The 16,064-nt window shown below is 53.3% G+C and overlaps 1 protein-coding gene across 1 annotated transcript; it reads left to right on the forward strand.

Moving 5' to 3' along the window:
- On the forward strand, positions 1–14,774 carry PRKD2 (protein kinase D2). The gene is made up of 18 exons (XM_043992959.1): positions 1–679; positions 2,609–2,747; positions 3,346–3,477; positions 4,660–4,814; positions 5,010–5,232; positions 6,652–6,729; positions 6,833–6,986; positions 8,617–8,734; positions 8,898–8,975; positions 9,218–9,479; positions 9,606–9,658; positions 9,947–10,019; positions 11,285–11,391; positions 11,560–11,721; positions 12,108–12,206; positions 12,775–13,042; positions 14,057–14,142; positions 14,278–14,774. The coding sequence occupies exons 1-18, from the start codon at positions 380–382 to the stop codon at positions 14,530–14,532; spliced, it is 2,742 nt and encodes a 913-aa protein (XP_043848894.1). The 5' UTR covers positions 1–379; the 3' UTR covers positions 14,533–14,774.
- The last annotated feature ends 1,290 nt before the right edge of the window (positions 14,775–16,064 follow it).

Genomic DNA, 16,064 nt, shown 5'->3' on the forward strand with positions numbered 1-16,064 from the left:
CCGCCGAGTTACAAAGTTCCGAGTGCGGGGGGCGGGGGCGGGAAAGAAGCCCCGCGACCCCCGCCCGCCCGCCCGCCACTACAGCGACCCTGGCCAGCCGAGCCCGAGCCTGCCCGGTAACTCCCGAGCCCCTCAAACTTCCCCAGGACCGTCAGGGTCCGATCTTCCCCGCCCGCGTGGGGGCCCCGCGGGGTGTCCGGACCTTTCAGTCCCCAGGTCCCTCGGTGCCCCATCCCTCTCCTCCGGAGCCAACTGATCCCCCCAGGCGCGGGGATTCCGACTCAGGGGTGCACCTCTCTGCCCTAGTTCACGCAACCCCTTCCCACGATCGCGGGTGGATGTGGGCGTGAGGCGGCCGGGCGCCACCCCGTCGCCCCCGATGGCTGCCCCCGCCGCTTCCTCCCCTCCCGCTGGGCTCCCTCTCTCCCCGGGGCCGGGGTCGCCGCCCCTAGTCCACGCGGGACCCGAGTTGTCGCAGCAGCAGCAGCAGCAGCAGCAGCAGCAGCAACAACAGCAGCAGCAGCAACAACAGACACCGCCCCCCCTGCTGCTGGCCCCGGGCCCCGGCGGGGTCTCCTTCCACATTCAGATCGGGCTGACCCGCGAGTTCGTGCTGCTGCCGGCCGCCTCTGACCTGGCCCACGTTAAGCAGCTGGCGTGCTCCATCGTGGACCAGAAGGTGCGGGGCTGGGGGCTGGGAAAGGGAACTTAGACGAGGGAAGGTGATTGCTCCCGCGGCCCTGGAGCCGAGGAAGTGGTATCATCGAGTGGGAGAAAGCTACAGCAGAGGGCTACCCCACGGGGACACCACCAGTGAGGCCCCGGGCACTGCCAGCACCGGCGCCAGAGCGGGAACTTGAACGCAGATCTCCTGACCCCCAGGACAGGGATCTTTCTTTGGAAGGGAGTTGAGGGGCCAACACCTGGGTGGGGGCACCCCAGGGCTTCTAGGCCGGGTAGGCGGAGAGAACCCCAGGGAAACTCGGCATGTCTTTACAAGTTGTTTTCTGGGGGAGGGAGCTCATGGAGGGTGTGTAAGTGCTAGATGCGAAGGGGCCAGGCAGGCCAAGTGTGTGTGTGGGGGGAGGGAGGATGGGGCAGGTGTGAGCCCAGATGTTGGGGGGGGGGCCTGGGCACTGACAGGCTCTGGTCTAACCCTGCCCCCCTTCTCTTTAGTGGAAACTGGACCTAGGAGCTGGGCTCCAGAGAAGGGGAGGGCTGGGGTGGGGGGCGGATGAGGTCTTGAGTGACTCTGTGTGTGTGTGTGTGTGTGTGTGTGTGTGTGTGTGTGTGTGTGTGTGTGTGTGTGAGAGAGAGAGAGATGGAGGACTGGGCTTCTTTTCTCCCTTTTGGTTAGGTTCTGTCCTCTGTCTCTGCCAGCTGGATTGTGGATCCCCTCCCTGGGAGCTGAGATGGGAGGAAGAAGTGGGGAAGGGAGCGGACCTGGGGAGGGGATAGAATGGGGAGAGGGGCCGGACCCTGAGGAGCAGTGCCAGTGAGGAGAATGGTTGGAGATCCAGGGACACCCTGACTTTGATGTCATAGAATATTAGAGCCATAGGATAGCTGGGTGTATATCAAGGACCAAAGAACATGGAATGTTCTAGTTGGAAGGGTGCTTAGAAGGCTGGGAGGGCCCTTGGAGCATGGAAGGTTGGGGCTGGGAGGCAGACACCTTAGACACAACAGAACCCACCCCATCTCCTGACTAAATGGAAGGAAGGGGAAGCTAAGGCCCAGAGGAGAGAAGGGACTTACCTAAGGCCACACAGTCACTTGGAAAGGCTGGAGCCTAGGTTTGCCCAATCGGAGGGGGCTGGGAGGCCAGATGGCCCCAGCTCTCCTCCCAGTTGAAGCATGTTTACACCTTTTGATCCTCTACCTGCTTTGGTTTCATTTTCTGTTTCTAGACTGGTTTCACTTCCTGACACCCCCCCCCCCCCCCATAGAGAAATGTGCCTGTGGGTTGTGGGTAGAGGTCGATCAGGGACAGTGATGTGAGCACGAGTCCTTTGGGCTCTGGGTGGAGGTGGGAGGCTCTTACTCCATCCCACCTTTGAACTTCCGAGCCCAGAATCCACCTCCCCCACCGCTCCCCTACACATGCCAGTCTGCAAGAGAGAAGACCCAGGCTTTGGGTCCTAGATTCCTTCCCCTGACAATATCGCCGCCACCACCTCCCCTGCTTTAGCTCCCCCAAGGCTGGGCTCCAGGCCAGGTGTTTGGAGAACAATAGGATCCGGAAGGAAACTGGGGGTGGGGAGAGGGGTCTAGGGTTGGGATCACTGGGCTTTCCTGCTCAGCCCCAGAACCCAGATCAGACCCCAGGTGTCCCCTCTCCCCTCCCCTGTCTGCTCTTTTCACAGACTCCACCCATTCCAGGTTCTCATCCCAGGACACCTGGTGTGTGTGTGTGTGTGTGTGTGTGTGTGTGTGTGTGTGTGTGTGTGTGTGTGTGTGTGTTTGGAGGAGGTAGAGGAGGAAGGGAGGGGCAGGGGCTTTGGGGTCCTTGTGTTTTGGTGGAAATGGGCCCAACCCTGGGAAGGTTCTGGGTTGAGTCAGGAGAACACTTGGAGATTCACTAAAACCTTAACTCCCCATCCCTCAGTTCCCAGAGTGTGGCTTCTATGGTCTGTATGACAAGATCTTACTCTTCAAGCATGACCCCACCTCCGCTAACCTCCTGCAGCTGGTTCGGTCTGCTGGGGATATCCAGGAGGGAGATCTTGTGGAGGTGGTGCTGTCTGGTAAGGGGGTTGGGGGGTGGCAGCGTTAGAGGATCCTTTGAGTCTGAGAATTTTCAAATCATAGAATCTTTTTTGTTTCTTTGTTTTTGGGCGGGGCTATAAGGGTTAAGTGACTGGCCCAGGGTCACACAGCTAGTAAGTGTCAAGTATCTGGGGTAAAATTTGAACTCAGGTCTTCCTGAATCCAGGGCAGGTACTTTATCCACTGCAGCACCACCTAGCTGCCTCCAAATCATAGAATATTAAGGTTAGATCTGGAAAGGATCCTTTTGCTCTCTAACCCACTTGACAGAAGGGGAAACTGAGACCCAGGGAGGAGAAAACTTGCCCATCCATGGTCATACAGCGACTTAGTGGTGGAGAAGAAGGGTTGGAGGTTGCTGCCCTGCTCCTGGGTCTGCTGGGATCCTGTCTAGGCTTCTTTGCTTTCTGTCGTGTTTCTCGGAGGCTTTACCCATAAGAAGGAAAGTGAAGAAAGAAGCCTTCACAAAGTGCTCAATCTGTGCCGGGCCCTGTGCCCGGAGGAGGTCAGAATCCCTGCCCCCCTGTCCTCTCTCCCCCTCCAAGTCCTGACCATGGTTCACCTGCCCTCCCTCAGCTTCTGCCACCTTTGAGGACTTCCAGATTCGTCCACACGCCCTCACTGTGCATTCCTACCGAGCTCCAGCTTTCTGTGACCATTGTGGGGAGATGTTGTTTGGCCTGGTGCGCCAGGGCCTCAAGTGTGATGGTGAGCCAGCCATAGTGGGGAGGGAATGAATGGTGGAAGACCAGGGCATCGGGGTGGGTTTGGTATGTGGAGGTCTACCTAGGGCAAGGTAAACTGTACTTTGTGCCGGGATGCTGAAATTTAGGGGGCTGCTCCTTTAGCAGAAGGAAACAACTGAGTTTAGTACCTACTTAGCAAGATTTTGTTTTTCTTAGCAGTCTTGTGATTTCTTTGATGTAGGGAGTTCCTGAAGAGCAAGTCTCCAGGACATATCAGTACTTACTCTTCAGCTTGTGATCTTAGAAAGTTACTTTAGGGCACTGAGAGGCTAATGACTTCCCCAGGGTCACACAGGTATGACTAGACTGTGCTAGTGAGTAGATTGAAACCCAAGTGTTCCTGACCTGGAGGTCCACTCTGTAGCCATGCTTCTTCTTTGTTAGGAAGAATAGCTTGTTAAAAGAGTAGATTACTGTGGGAACTAAATTTGTCCGGGGGCCACCTAGTCACACTCTCTCATTATAGATGAGGAAGGTCAGGCAGAAGGAAGATAGAGTGACTTGATAAAGGTGATACAGGCAGTAAGCATCAGAGTCAGGATTTGAACTCAGGTCCTGAGATTTTCGAGTCAGGGCCCTTTCCCTTGCACCACCTCTTAAAAAAGTTGACTTGAAGGTGCCTTTTGTCCTACTTGTGCCAGTCACCGAAACTGTTGGGTACAGCTTTCTTGGTGAGGAGAAGCAGAGAATGGAAGAGGTGGGGTCCTGTTAGGGGAGGAGAAGGCTGAACTGGTGTTACCTCAGAGGTGGAACATTTACTGGGTTTTGCGACAGGGAGGGATGGGGACCTCTGGTTGGAAGGAACCCTTTGGGAGAAGAGAGGCCCCCTGGCAGGGGGCCTTTTGAAATGTAGAGGGCCCAGATAGAGGAGGGAGTTTAGGGGTGCCTGTGGTAAGGAGTGAAGCGAATTTTGAGGCTGACAGAGGAGGTACCGTGACGTGGGGGAGTCTTGAGAGGTGTTCTGGGAAGAATGGAGCCACGTTAGAAGGATGCTAGGCTGACCTTAGGTCTGGGGAAACATTCTGGATGATATGATGAGAAGGCTAAGGGGGCAGGGTCCCGGACGCCTGGGTTCTTAACGGTCTCAGTGTCTGGGCACGTCCACCGATTCTGCTCCTTTGCCACCTCTCCCCTCTGCCTCCAGGCTGCGGACTGAATTACCACAAACGCTGTGCCTTCAGCATCCCCAACAACTGTAGCGGGGCCCGGAAGCGCCGTCTCTCCTCCACCTCGCTGGCCAGTGGACACTCCCTCCGGCTTGGCACATCTGAGTCTCTGCCTTGCACTCCCGATGAGCTGGTGAGGGCCCCGGGGCTGCTGCTTGGGCATAGCACTGGAAGATCTCTGACAGAGAGAAAACCAGGCTTTAGAGCCTAGAGCTTTCCTCTGCCAATAGTCCCTCCCCTCCCCCCCAGGCCAAGGGGTCATGGAGTCACCCAGGCTGGGGAGAGGGGACCGGAGACCGGAACCATGACTTCCTTTCCTCCTGCACAGAGCCGCAGCTCGACTGAGGCCTTCTCCCGCCGCCTGCCCTCATCATCCTCTTCCTCTTCCTCTGCATCCTACATGGGCCGCCCCATTGAGCTGGACAAGCTGCTGATGTCCAAGGTTAAGGTCCCGCACACCTTCCTCATCCACAGTTACACCCGGCCTACCGTCTGCCAGGCCTGCAAGAAGCTCCTGAAGGGCCTCTTTCGACAGGGCCTCCAGTGCAAAGGTCAGCAGGTAGAGGCCAGAAGGGAGCCAGGGATACAGAATCCCCAGGGAAGCAGAGAAGTTCAGGATCTTAGGAAGAGATAGCTAGAATGTTAGACTTAGATGAGAAATCCTTAGAAACAGATACCTAGAACACCAGCCTTGGAGAACCTTGGAACCAGCACCTAGAACATTAGACTTAGAATAGAGAATGGTAGAAACAGAGAACTAGAACATTAGACTTAGAACAGAAAACTGTAGAAACAGACACCTAAAACATTAGGCTTGGAATAGAGAACCTTAGAAATAGATAACTAGAATGTCAGATTTATTACAGAGAGCTTTGGAATCAGAACCTAGAACATTAAGATTAGAGTAGAGAATGTTAGAAACAGACACCTAGAACATTAGACTTAGAATAGAGAACTGTAGAAACAGACCCCCTAGAACATCAGGTTTATAACAGAGACCTGTAGAAACAGATGCCTAGAATACCGAACCATAAAAAGACATAAAACATAAGGCTTAGAACGGAGAACCTTAGTAAAACACCCAGAATGCAAGACTTAGAATTGAGAACCTAGAATGTTAGACTGCTTAGAATCTTAGGCATGGATACCTAGAACATTAGGCACAGAAGACACTCTTTGTTTTTTTGTTTTCAGTGAGGCAATTGGGGTTAAGTGACTTGCCTAGGGTCACACAGCTAGTAAGTGTTAAGTGTCTGAGGCTGGATTTGAACTCAGGTACTCCTGACTCCAGGGCCGGTGCTCTATCCACTGCGCCATCTAGCTGCCCCACAGAAGACACTCTTAAGAGATTTTAGAATGTTAGAATTTGAAGTGAATGAGTGACTAGCACTTATCTCCCAGATGATGGGGATACAAATACTTTTGTAAAGGCAGACTCATGTAGGGTTGATCCCAGAATGAAGCTGGGGGCTCTTGGAATATTGGCGGCAAGGCTTCATGGATGCTAGATTGACTTCAGAAGACTCTGGGATTTTAGAACCTCAGAATGCTAAATTGGGTCGAATCAAAGACTTGGTGTTGTAGAGGTTGGGAGTCTTGGAGTGCCAGACTTCCAAAACGGGGAATGTCGGACCTGTCCTAAAAGATTGTTGCAGGTGCTCTGTTTCCAGAGCCGATGGCAGGAGAGGTGGGGTTTGGGGGTCAGTCCATTGGACCAACGAGTAGGCGTTGGTTATGTGCCTTCCCTGAGGCAGGCCCTGGGTGATTCTTCATGTTGGTTGTTTTGGGTCTCTGGATTAGCCATGGGGTTTGGGGGTAAAGCCCCAAGTCCTAACAGGGAGGTAAAGGTATTAGAATGGGTGTTCTTCATCCTCAGCATGCCCACTGATGGTAGGGATGGCCTGGGGAGGTGGAGAGGAAAACACCAGAGCCCATGAGACTTGCCACTAAGCCTCCCCCGTCCCTTACAGATTGCAAGTTTAACTGTCACAAACGCTGTGCCACCCGAGTCCCCAATGACTGCCTGGGAGAGGCACTCATCAACGGCGGTGAGAAGGGATGGCTGGAGAGAAGGGATGGGGATGGGCTGATGGGAAGGAGACGTCTCCAGGGGTCCCTGAGCCGTGTGGTCCTTTCCATCTCCTCCCACAGATGTGCCCATGGAAGAAGCAGGTGACTTTGGGGACTCTGACAAGGGTTCTATGATGGATGAGTCCGAAGACTCTGGGGTCATCCCTGGCTCCCATGCAGAGAATGCGTTGAGGGCCAGTGAGGAGGAAGAAGGGGAAGCTGGCAAGGCCCAGAGGTATTGACGCTAATGGCCAGGAAGGCCCCTCCCTCCCTCTTGTCAAGTGCGTGGCTTTTAGCTTGCTGTCTAGCCTCCAGCCAATCCCTTTCTGCTCTGTGCCTCAGTTTACCCAAGTTAAACTAGCTGGTCTCTGAAGTCTTTTCCAGCACTGTCATCTTCCATTCCTAGGTCCCTTCCACCTCTGATGTTATGTTATAATCTTATTTAAATGGATATATTTTGTTTCCACTTTACCTTCATTTCAAAGGACATATTCCCCTGCCCCACTCCTCATCAAACCATCCCTTGTAACAAAGGTTAAAAAATAACAGTTCATCAGAACTAATCAGCACAGGCACTGTCTTTGACGGTGTATGCAATATTCCACCCCTGCTGCCCCCTGCTCCCCAGCTTCCGCAAAGAAGAGAGGCAGGTCCATTTTCTCAGCTCTTTTCAGAGCCAGTCTTAGTCATTATCAGTTTTTGTTGCTGTTGTTTAGTCATTTTTTCAGTCGTGTTCAACTCTTCGTGATCCCATTTGGTGTTTTCTTCCTTATCCGGCTCATTTGACAGATGAGGAAACTGAGGCAAACAAGGTCAAGTGACTTGCCCAGGATCATACAGCTAGTCTCAGGATGGATTTAAACTCAGGAAGATGAGTCTTCCTGACTCCAGGCTCAGCGCTCTATCCACTGTGCCACTTAACCACCCATATCATAATTACATAGCAGTTTCATTCATTGTTCTTTTTTTTTATTTATTTTTTTTAGTGAGGCAATTGGGGTTAAGTGACTTGCCCAGGGTCACACAGATAGTAAGTGTCAAGTGTCTGAGGCCGGATTTGAACTCAGGTGCTCTTGAATCCAGGGCCGGTGCTTTATCCACTGCGCCACCTAGCTGCCCCTCATTGTTCTTTTTATTTACCTCGTCACAGTCCCTTTGTCTGTTGTTTTCTTGCTTCTGCTATACTTCGCTGTATAAGTCTTTCCATATTTTCCTAATTTCTTTGTATTTCCTTTTTTCTTTTTTCTTTTTTTTTTTGGTGGGGTTATGAGGTGACTTGCCCAGGGTCACACAGCTAGTAAGTGTTAAGTGTCTGAGGCCAAATTTGAACTCAGGTCCTCCTGAATCCAGGGCCAGTGCTTTATCCACTGTGCCAACTAGCTGCCCCCTTTTGTATTTCCTTAAGGTGCAGAATAATCCTCTACAGAAATTATTTAGCCATTGCCCAATCTGTGAGCATCTAAGTTGTTTCCTGCTTCTCATTTTCCCTAAGAATGCAGCAATGAATACCTAACTGTGTTAGGAACCTCTCTTTCTGCTAGAGACCTTCTCAGGGCATATGCCTAGTAATAGAAATTCTGGGTCACGGCATCTAGACATGTTTGTCCCCACCTCCCACTTTTTTTAAAGCACCATTCCAAATTATTTTCAGTAGTGGTTGGACCACTTAACAGCTCCACCAACAATGTATCAGTGTGCCTGTCTTTTCCCAGCCTTTCCAGCACTGATTCTTTCTTTCCTTCCTTTGACATTTTATTCTAAGGTTCCTTCTGTTTGACACGTCCATAATTAATTTTAACTGTTCCCTTTGACTATGTGCATTTCAATCCCCTCCCTCCCCCCTGCCATCCCACATCACTCTCCAGTTCCCTTGGGTATATCCCCCTGATGCGAGTTGTCCAGTCAGTGAGACACACCACCCGAAAGTCCAGCACGACCCTCCGAGAGGGCTGGGTTGTTCACTACAGCAACAAGGACACATTGGTGAGTGGACCTTGGGACCCGTGAGTGGGCTGTATCCCCTAGGGGAGGGGGAGCCACTGGTTCCACCATCACCTTTTCTCAGTGTGGTCTGGCCTGGAGGTGGATGATGGGCCTCAGGGAAGAGGTGGGCTGCACTGGACTGACGACTTGTCCCTCCTTACAGCGGAAACGTCACTACTGGCGGCTGGACTGCAAGTGCCTCACCCTTTTCCAGAACAACACGACTAACCGATACTATAAGGTACGCCCCGGGCCCTTGGCCAGCCTCCTTGGGAGTAGAGATTTGAACCTGGGGCTTTCCCTGGGTTCCTGGACTCACCTAAGGACCAGGGAGGTTTAATTATTCCTGCTGATGCTGGGTGGTGGTTGGATAGGATGGTTGGCTCTAGAACAAAAATCCAATTTCTCATTGGCTGAGGAACCCAAACCTTTGTACTTTGTCCTCTGGGGCACCTTGACCTGTGCCCTCCTGTGTTCTACCAGGAGATCCCTCTGTCTGAGATCTTGGCTGTGGAACCGGCCCAGAACTTCTCTCTGGTGCCCCCGGGCACCAACCCACACTGCTTTGAGATCATCACTGCCAATGCCGTCTACTTTGTGGGCGAGACGCCCATCCTGGCCCCTGGCGGCCCAGGTGGTGGGCAGGGGGCTGAGACTGCTCGGGGTTGGGAGACGGCCATCCGCCAGGCCCTGATGCCGGTCATCCTGCAAGACGCTCCTAGCACTCCTGGCCACGCGCCCCACAGTGAGTCACGGGTTGCCCCAATGCCTAGTGAATTTGGATGGGTGAGAGGTGCTCTCCCAAGGGGTAGTGGTCTGGGGCAGGTGTGAGGTGGCCTGCCTTATCTCTCCCTCCCTTCTGTCTCTTCAGGGCAGGCCTCTCTTAGCATTTCTGTGTCTAACAGTCAGATCCAGGAGAATGTGGTGAGACTCTGCCCCTGCTTCCCTTGAGTGATTCTCTCCTTGGGGCCCTTTTATTCTGCCTGCCCCTTTCCTGGGTTACCCCTCTCCCTGCTTTCATTCAGCCCCCCTTTCCTGGTCCTTATCCTTTCTCCCCACCTCCCCTCTGTCCGTCTTTGCCCTTCTCTCTCTCAAACCCTCCTCCCCGTCTTTCCATCTCCCTTTCTCTGCATCCCTCTCCCCATAACTCCTCTTCCCTCCTGCCTTCCCCCAAAGCCTCCCTTCCTCCCTGACAACTCTGCCTCCCCCCAGGACATTGCTACAGTCTACCAGATCTTCCCTGATGAGGTGCTTGGCTCTGGGCAGTTTGGAGTTGTCTATGGAGGTAAAAAGACAAAGGGCCACTGGGACATTGGCATGGAGATGCCAGTGAAGACTGGGCACATTCTCACTCCCCACTCGCTAGAGACCCCACTGATAGAACTTCCCGGGTTGGTCTTTCCCTTTCTTCAGCTCCCCAAACCCTTTCAGCCCCACCCCTAGTTTTCTTCCATTTCCTCAGTGAGGCCACCAGGTGGCGCCCTGGGTAGAGGGCTGAACTTGGAGTCAGGAAGACCTGAGTTTGAATCCTGTTTCACACTTGTTCACTATGTTCACCCAGGGCAAGTCCTCCCATTCTCATCTATAAAATGGGGAATAATAACAGCATTCCTTTTAGAGGGTTGTTATTAATATATCAAATGAGTTAATTTGCAAACCTCAAAGTACTATATGAATGTATAACTGTTGTTATTTATTCCTACCTTAATAATAATGTTAACTCTTATACAGGGTGTCCCAAAAGTCTTAGTGCAGTTTAAAGTTTTATTAGATTAAAACTAAGACTTTTTGGCAGCTAGGTGGCACAGTGGATAGAGCACCGGCCCTGGAGTCAGGAGTACCTGAGTTCAAATCCAGCCTCAGACATTTAACACTTACTAGCTGTGTGACCCTGGGCAAGTCACTTAATCCCAATTGCCTCACTATTAAAAAAAAAACAAAACTAAGACTTTTGGGACACCCTATATGTATGATACAAGGGGTTTCTCCCATCCTGGCCTCAGCTCTCTGAGGAACCTGGGTTCAACTCCCTGCCTCTGACGTATTATGATTTGTGTGAACATAATCTCTCACTGCCCCCAGGCTGGTCTGTAAGATTATAAATTGTAGGGGAATTGATGGGGCAGCTATAGATGGTTCAATGGTTAGAGAGACAGGCCTAGAGTCAGGAAGACCTAAGTTCAAATCCAGCCTCAGACATTTACTAGCTGTGTGACCCTGGGCAGATCCCTTCATCCTGTTTGCCTCAGTTTCCTCATCTGTAAACTATGCTGGAGAAGAAAATAGCAAACTGCTCCAGTATCTCTGCCAAGAAAATCCCAAATGGGGTCACAGAGAGTCGGATAGGACTGAAATGACTGAACACAATCCCGTAAGGGCAAGTAGGATCAGGAAGCTCAGGGAGGCAGGTGACAGCAGGTCAGTGTCAGACCCAGGATTTCCACCCCAGCTCTCCAACTCCAAGACTCCTTGGGGGAGCCTCACCCCCTCTGGGTTGGGGAGATGATGGCTTATGAGTGACCCCTATCCCCGCAACTCCGATGTCCACAGGGAAGCACAGGAAGACGGGCAGGGATGTGGCTGTGAAAGTCATAGATAAACTCCGATTCCCCACCAAGCAGGAGAGCCAGTTACGGAATGAGGTGGCAATTCTACAGGTGAGGACCCTGGTGTTCCTGGGCCCGGCTCCAAGGCGGCTTGTCCTTGCTGCCTGCCTGGGGCTGTCTGGGTGGAGGAAGGGCAGAGGGAGGCTCTGAAGGGAGGTAGACAGGGTCACAAAGGAAGGGTCTGAACACTCACCCCTTCCCCCCATGTGGCCTTGGCAGAGTCTCCGGCATCCAGGCATTGTGAACCTGGAGTGTATGTTTGAGACCCCCGAAAAGGTGTTTGTGGTGATGGAGAAGCTGCACGGAGATATGCTGGAGATGATTCTGTCCAGTGAGAAGGGGCGGCTGCCTGAGAGGCTCACCAAGTTCCTCATCACCCAGGTGATTCCCTGGCCCTGCCCCCATCCCATGGATCCCATCCCCCACCCCCTGGCCCCCTTCAGCTCCCCATCTCCCTGCCTCTCTCCCCACTGCCTACTATAGTCCAGTCTTCCTTCCCTCTGTTTGATCCTGTCCCTTCCTGCTCCCCTCTCCATTCTGTCCCCTTCCCCTCCATCCTCTCCCCTTCCCTCTCCATCCCCTCCCCCTCCCCTCTCCATCCCTTCCCCTTCCCCTATCAATCCTGTTCCCCTCCCCTCCTCTTCCCAGTTCATTCCTTCTCCCCTAGGCCAAGGTGATGGGGATGAGGAAGGGGAAGCCAGGGTACTGGAGGAGACATTGGAAGGCAGTCTTTTCACTGAGTCCCTGCTTGCCCCCCCAACCCCCAGATCCTGGTGGCCCTGAGACACCTGCACTTCAAGAACATCGTTCACTGTGACCTGAAGCCAGAGAACGTGCTTTTGGCCTCTGCAGACCCCTTCCCTCAGGTCAGCTCTTGGGGATCCCCTCCCCACATGAGTGAATGAAAGGGCAGTTATTAAGTACCAACTGTGTACTAAGTGTGCACTGTCCTAAGTACACGGGGGTACTTGGATAAGAGGGAGACAAGCCCTGGCCTCAGAGAGCTTATATTCTAGCAGGAGGAGACAATGTATATTAGGGGAGCACTGGCCAGGGAGGGGAGGGGGGTTGTCTGGGAAATCTCAGGGTTGGGAAACAAAGGAAATATTGATTAGATTCCCGGTCCTGTCTGGTGACATGCCTGGGGAGATGGCAGGAATGGGTGCCCCAGAGAGGGAAGCCTGGTCTCTGGAGGTCAGGGCTGAGGGGCCAGATCCTGATGGGGCTAGGAGATTTAGGATGCAAGAGGTTCCTCCCACACAGTCATGCTGAAGGTTGACAGAAGGGGGTGTTGCAATCCAAGGTTGGGTGGCGGTGGCACCCTGGGAAGCTGTAAGAACAACCCATCATCCAGCTGGTTCCCCTTTCTGAGCCTGAAGTAAAATGAGAGGCCTGGCTTAAGTGATTTTTAAGGGCCCCTCTCCCTGCCCATAGGTGAAACTCTGTGACTTTGGATTTGCCCGTATAATTGGGGAGAAGTCTTTCCGACGCTCGGTCGTGGGGACTCCTGCGTATCTGGCACCCGAGGTATTATTGAATCAGGGCTACAACCGCTCCTTGGACATGTGGTCTGTGGGTGTGATCATGTACGTCAGCCTCAGTGGCACCTTCCCCTTTAATGAGGACGAGGACATTAACGACCAGATCCAGAATGCGGCCTTCATGTACCCAGCTAGCCCTTGGAGCCACATCTCTGCTGGAGGTACCCCCTTGGGGCCAGGGGGCTGGGGAAAGAAGAGGTTGTGCTGATGGGTGAAGCCCCAGGGTGTCATGCTAACTGGCTGCGTGACCTCAGCCTATCTGGTACTGAACTGAACCTCCCACACAGTAGGCATTAATCCATGTAGCATCTCAGGATCAAACCTCCACATCTCTCCTTCCTTAATTATTCTGATATGATACAGTCTAAGAGGAAAGCACCAGGCAGCTAGATGGCGCAGTGGATAGAGCACCAGCCCTGGAGTCAGGAGTACCTGAGTTCAAATCCGGCCTCAGACACTTAACACTTACTAGCTGTGTGACCCTGGGCAAGTCACTTAAACCCTATTGCCTCACTAGAAAAACAAAAACAAAAACAAACCAAATTTTTGGGGCGGCTAGATAGCACAGTGGATAAAGCACTGGCTCTGGATTCAGGAGTACCTGAGTTCAAATCCGGCCTCAGACACTTGACACTTAACTAGCTGTGTGACCCTGGGCAAGTCACTTAACCCCCATTGCCCCGCAAAACAAACAAACAAACAAAAAAAAAAAAGAGGAAAGCACCCAGGGAACCAGCCCAATCTGGGTTCAAACCCTGCCTGGGTCACGTACTAGCTTCCCACCTCAGGCAAGTGATTTTAATTAATCCCTCAAAGTCCCCAGGAATCCCTAGAAGGCGCAACTGTGCAGAGGCTGAGAGTGTCTTCTCTTCAGAGAGCTTACACATTACACAAATGAACCTAGGTCCAGACCAGAAAGGATCGGTCACTGGCCTCGTAGCAAGGAGGCCACATAGAAAGAGGTGACTAATAGCCAGTGCTGCACTGGAGGTGAATTTAAGAAATGCCGACTAGGTACCCAAGGGAGGTGGGAATGAATAAATGAGGGGGAATTGAGTGCCCAGATTTCTGACACCTTGAGGAGGACTTGGCTGGTCTGGGGAGGGAGGCTCCCACTGTAGGGCTCCCCTAGAGTGGTCGGACCATCCCCCCACATCCTTTTCTCACGCCCACAGCCATAGACCTGATCAACAACCTGCTGCAGGTGAAGATGCGAAAGCGATACAGTGTAGACAAGTCGCTCAGCCATCCCTGGCTCCAGGTAAGCGGTGGGGGCGGGACCCCAGCCCAGAAATAGATGTGAGCCCTTCTCATTGGCCAAGTGGGCAATAGGGGCGGGAACCTTCGGATGCTATTGGTGGGTGGTCCCCTCCCTGATTAACTCTTTCCCTCCCAGGACTACCAGACTTGGCTGGACCTGCGAGAGCTGGAGGGCAAGATGGGGGAGCGGCACATCACCCACGAGAGTGACGACTCCCGCTGGGAGCAATTTGCCGCCGAGCACACGCTGCCTTACCCGGCACACCTGCGCGGGACGGGAGAGGGTGGGGAGCCCGGAGACGGGGGCGTGAGCCTGGGGAGGGTCGCCGAGCCCTTCCCCCCTCAGGACCAGGAGATGCAGGGTCTGGCCGAGCGGGTCAGCGTCCTCTGAGGCTGCTTGGAACCCAGCATCCCCAAGCACCTCTGATGGAAAGGGGGCTGCCTTTTCTTTCTATGGACCTGACTGGCCTATTCCAGCACCTGCCCTCACCCCCAGCCTTCTCCCCTTACCCCTGGAGGAGTGAGGAGGGTCAGAGGCGGGCTGAGAGTTTCCCAGGAACGCCCTCGGGCTGCGCTCTTTTTGCCCCGCCCCAACGTACCCCTCCCTTGAGCTTCTTCCCGTGGAACAGTAAAGGGACCTTGTCTTTGAGCCCTCCCCTTTGTCTGTCTGTCTGACTGTCCCTGGCGCTGGGTCCTTCTCTTAGAGGGTGACTTTCTGAGGGTCCTCCAGGAACTCCTTTTGGGGTGCCTTCGTCTTCCCTCCAACATAAGCACCCTGGATCCCCCCCATGGATGCTACAGCAGGAGGTGATGAGGGGCAGGATGTGGTGTCACCTGTGGCGGTGGGTGCCAGCTTCCTCTGGGAGATTGGGGGAGTGGGACTTCCAGGGTCGATTCCTGCTCCCAGTCTATGAGCCTGTGAAGTTTGCAGAGAGGGGAAGAGTGCAGGGTAGCCATGCAGTTAGACCACCAGAGGGGGTCAAGACCCCTCCTTTCAAAAAGGTGGGGCTTAAGGGGCAGCTAGGTGGCGCAGTGGATAAACACCGGCCCTGGATTCAGGAGGACCTGAGTTCAAATCCAGCCTCAGATACTTGACACTTACTGTGTGACCCTGGGCAAGTCACTTAACCCTCATTGCTGTGAAAGAAAAAAAAAAAGGTGGGGCTGGGGAGACAGTGCTCAGCCTATTGAGGTGGAAGAGAACCTGGAAAGATCATCATGTCATGTTTCTGAATTCTACCTGAGTCTCCCAAGATCATTGGAAAGAAGGGTCCATGACATGGTGTCAGAGCTGGGAGGGCCTTTAGAACAGGGAATGCCAGGGCTGGGAGGAGCCTTAGAACAGGGAATGTAAGGGCTGAGAGGGCCTTTAGAACAGGGAATGTCAGGTCTGGGAGGGCCTTTAAAACCGGGAATGCCAGGGCTGGGAGGAGCCTTAGAACAGGGAATGTCAGGGCTGGGAAGGCCCTTAGAACAGTAGATGTCAGGGGCAGCTATGTGGTGCAGTGGATAGAGCACCGGCCCTAGAGTCAGGAGTACCAGAGTTCAAATCTGGCCTCAGACACTTGACACTTACTAGCTGTGTGACCCTGGGCAACTGGGAGGGCCCTTAGAACAGGGAATGTCAGGGCTGGGAGGGCTCTTAAAAGACCATCTAGGTAGTATGGAGGTCTGGATGGGAAGGGATTTGTAGGGTAACTGGTAAAATGGGGCACCTAAGTTCAAGCCCAGCCTCGGAACTTACTGTGTGACCAGGGGCAGGTCGCTTCACATCTGCCTGTCTTAGTCTCCTCATCTGTAAAGTAGGGATGGTAGTCGTACCCATCTCCCAGTAGTGTTGTGAAGATCAAATGACATATTTGTAAAGTGTTTTGCACCATATCAATGCCAGACAGCCCTACAAATACTCCAGCTCAGATGAAT

Source organism: Dromiciops gliroides, chromosome 3, assembly GCF_019393635.1.
Source record: "Dromiciops gliroides isolate mDroGli1 chromosome 3, mDroGli1.pri, whole genome shotgun sequence".
Taxonomy (NCBI): domain Eukaryota; kingdom Metazoa; phylum Chordata; class Mammalia; order Microbiotheria; family Microbiotheriidae; genus Dromiciops; species Dromiciops gliroides.

Coding starts and splice junctions, on each gene's coding strand:
- PRKD2 (XM_043992959.1), top strand. CDS start 380: ATGGCTGCCCCCGCCGCTTCCTCCCCTCCCGCTGGGCTCCCTCTCTCC. Junction 6,987..8,616: donor GAAGCTGGCAAGGCCCAGAG/GTATTGACGCTA, acceptor ATCACTCTCCAG/TTCCCTTGGGTATATCCCCC. Junction 8,976..9,217: donor CGACTAACCGATACTATAAG/GTACGCCCCGGG, acceptor GTGTTCTACCAG/GAGATCCCTCTGTCTGAGAT.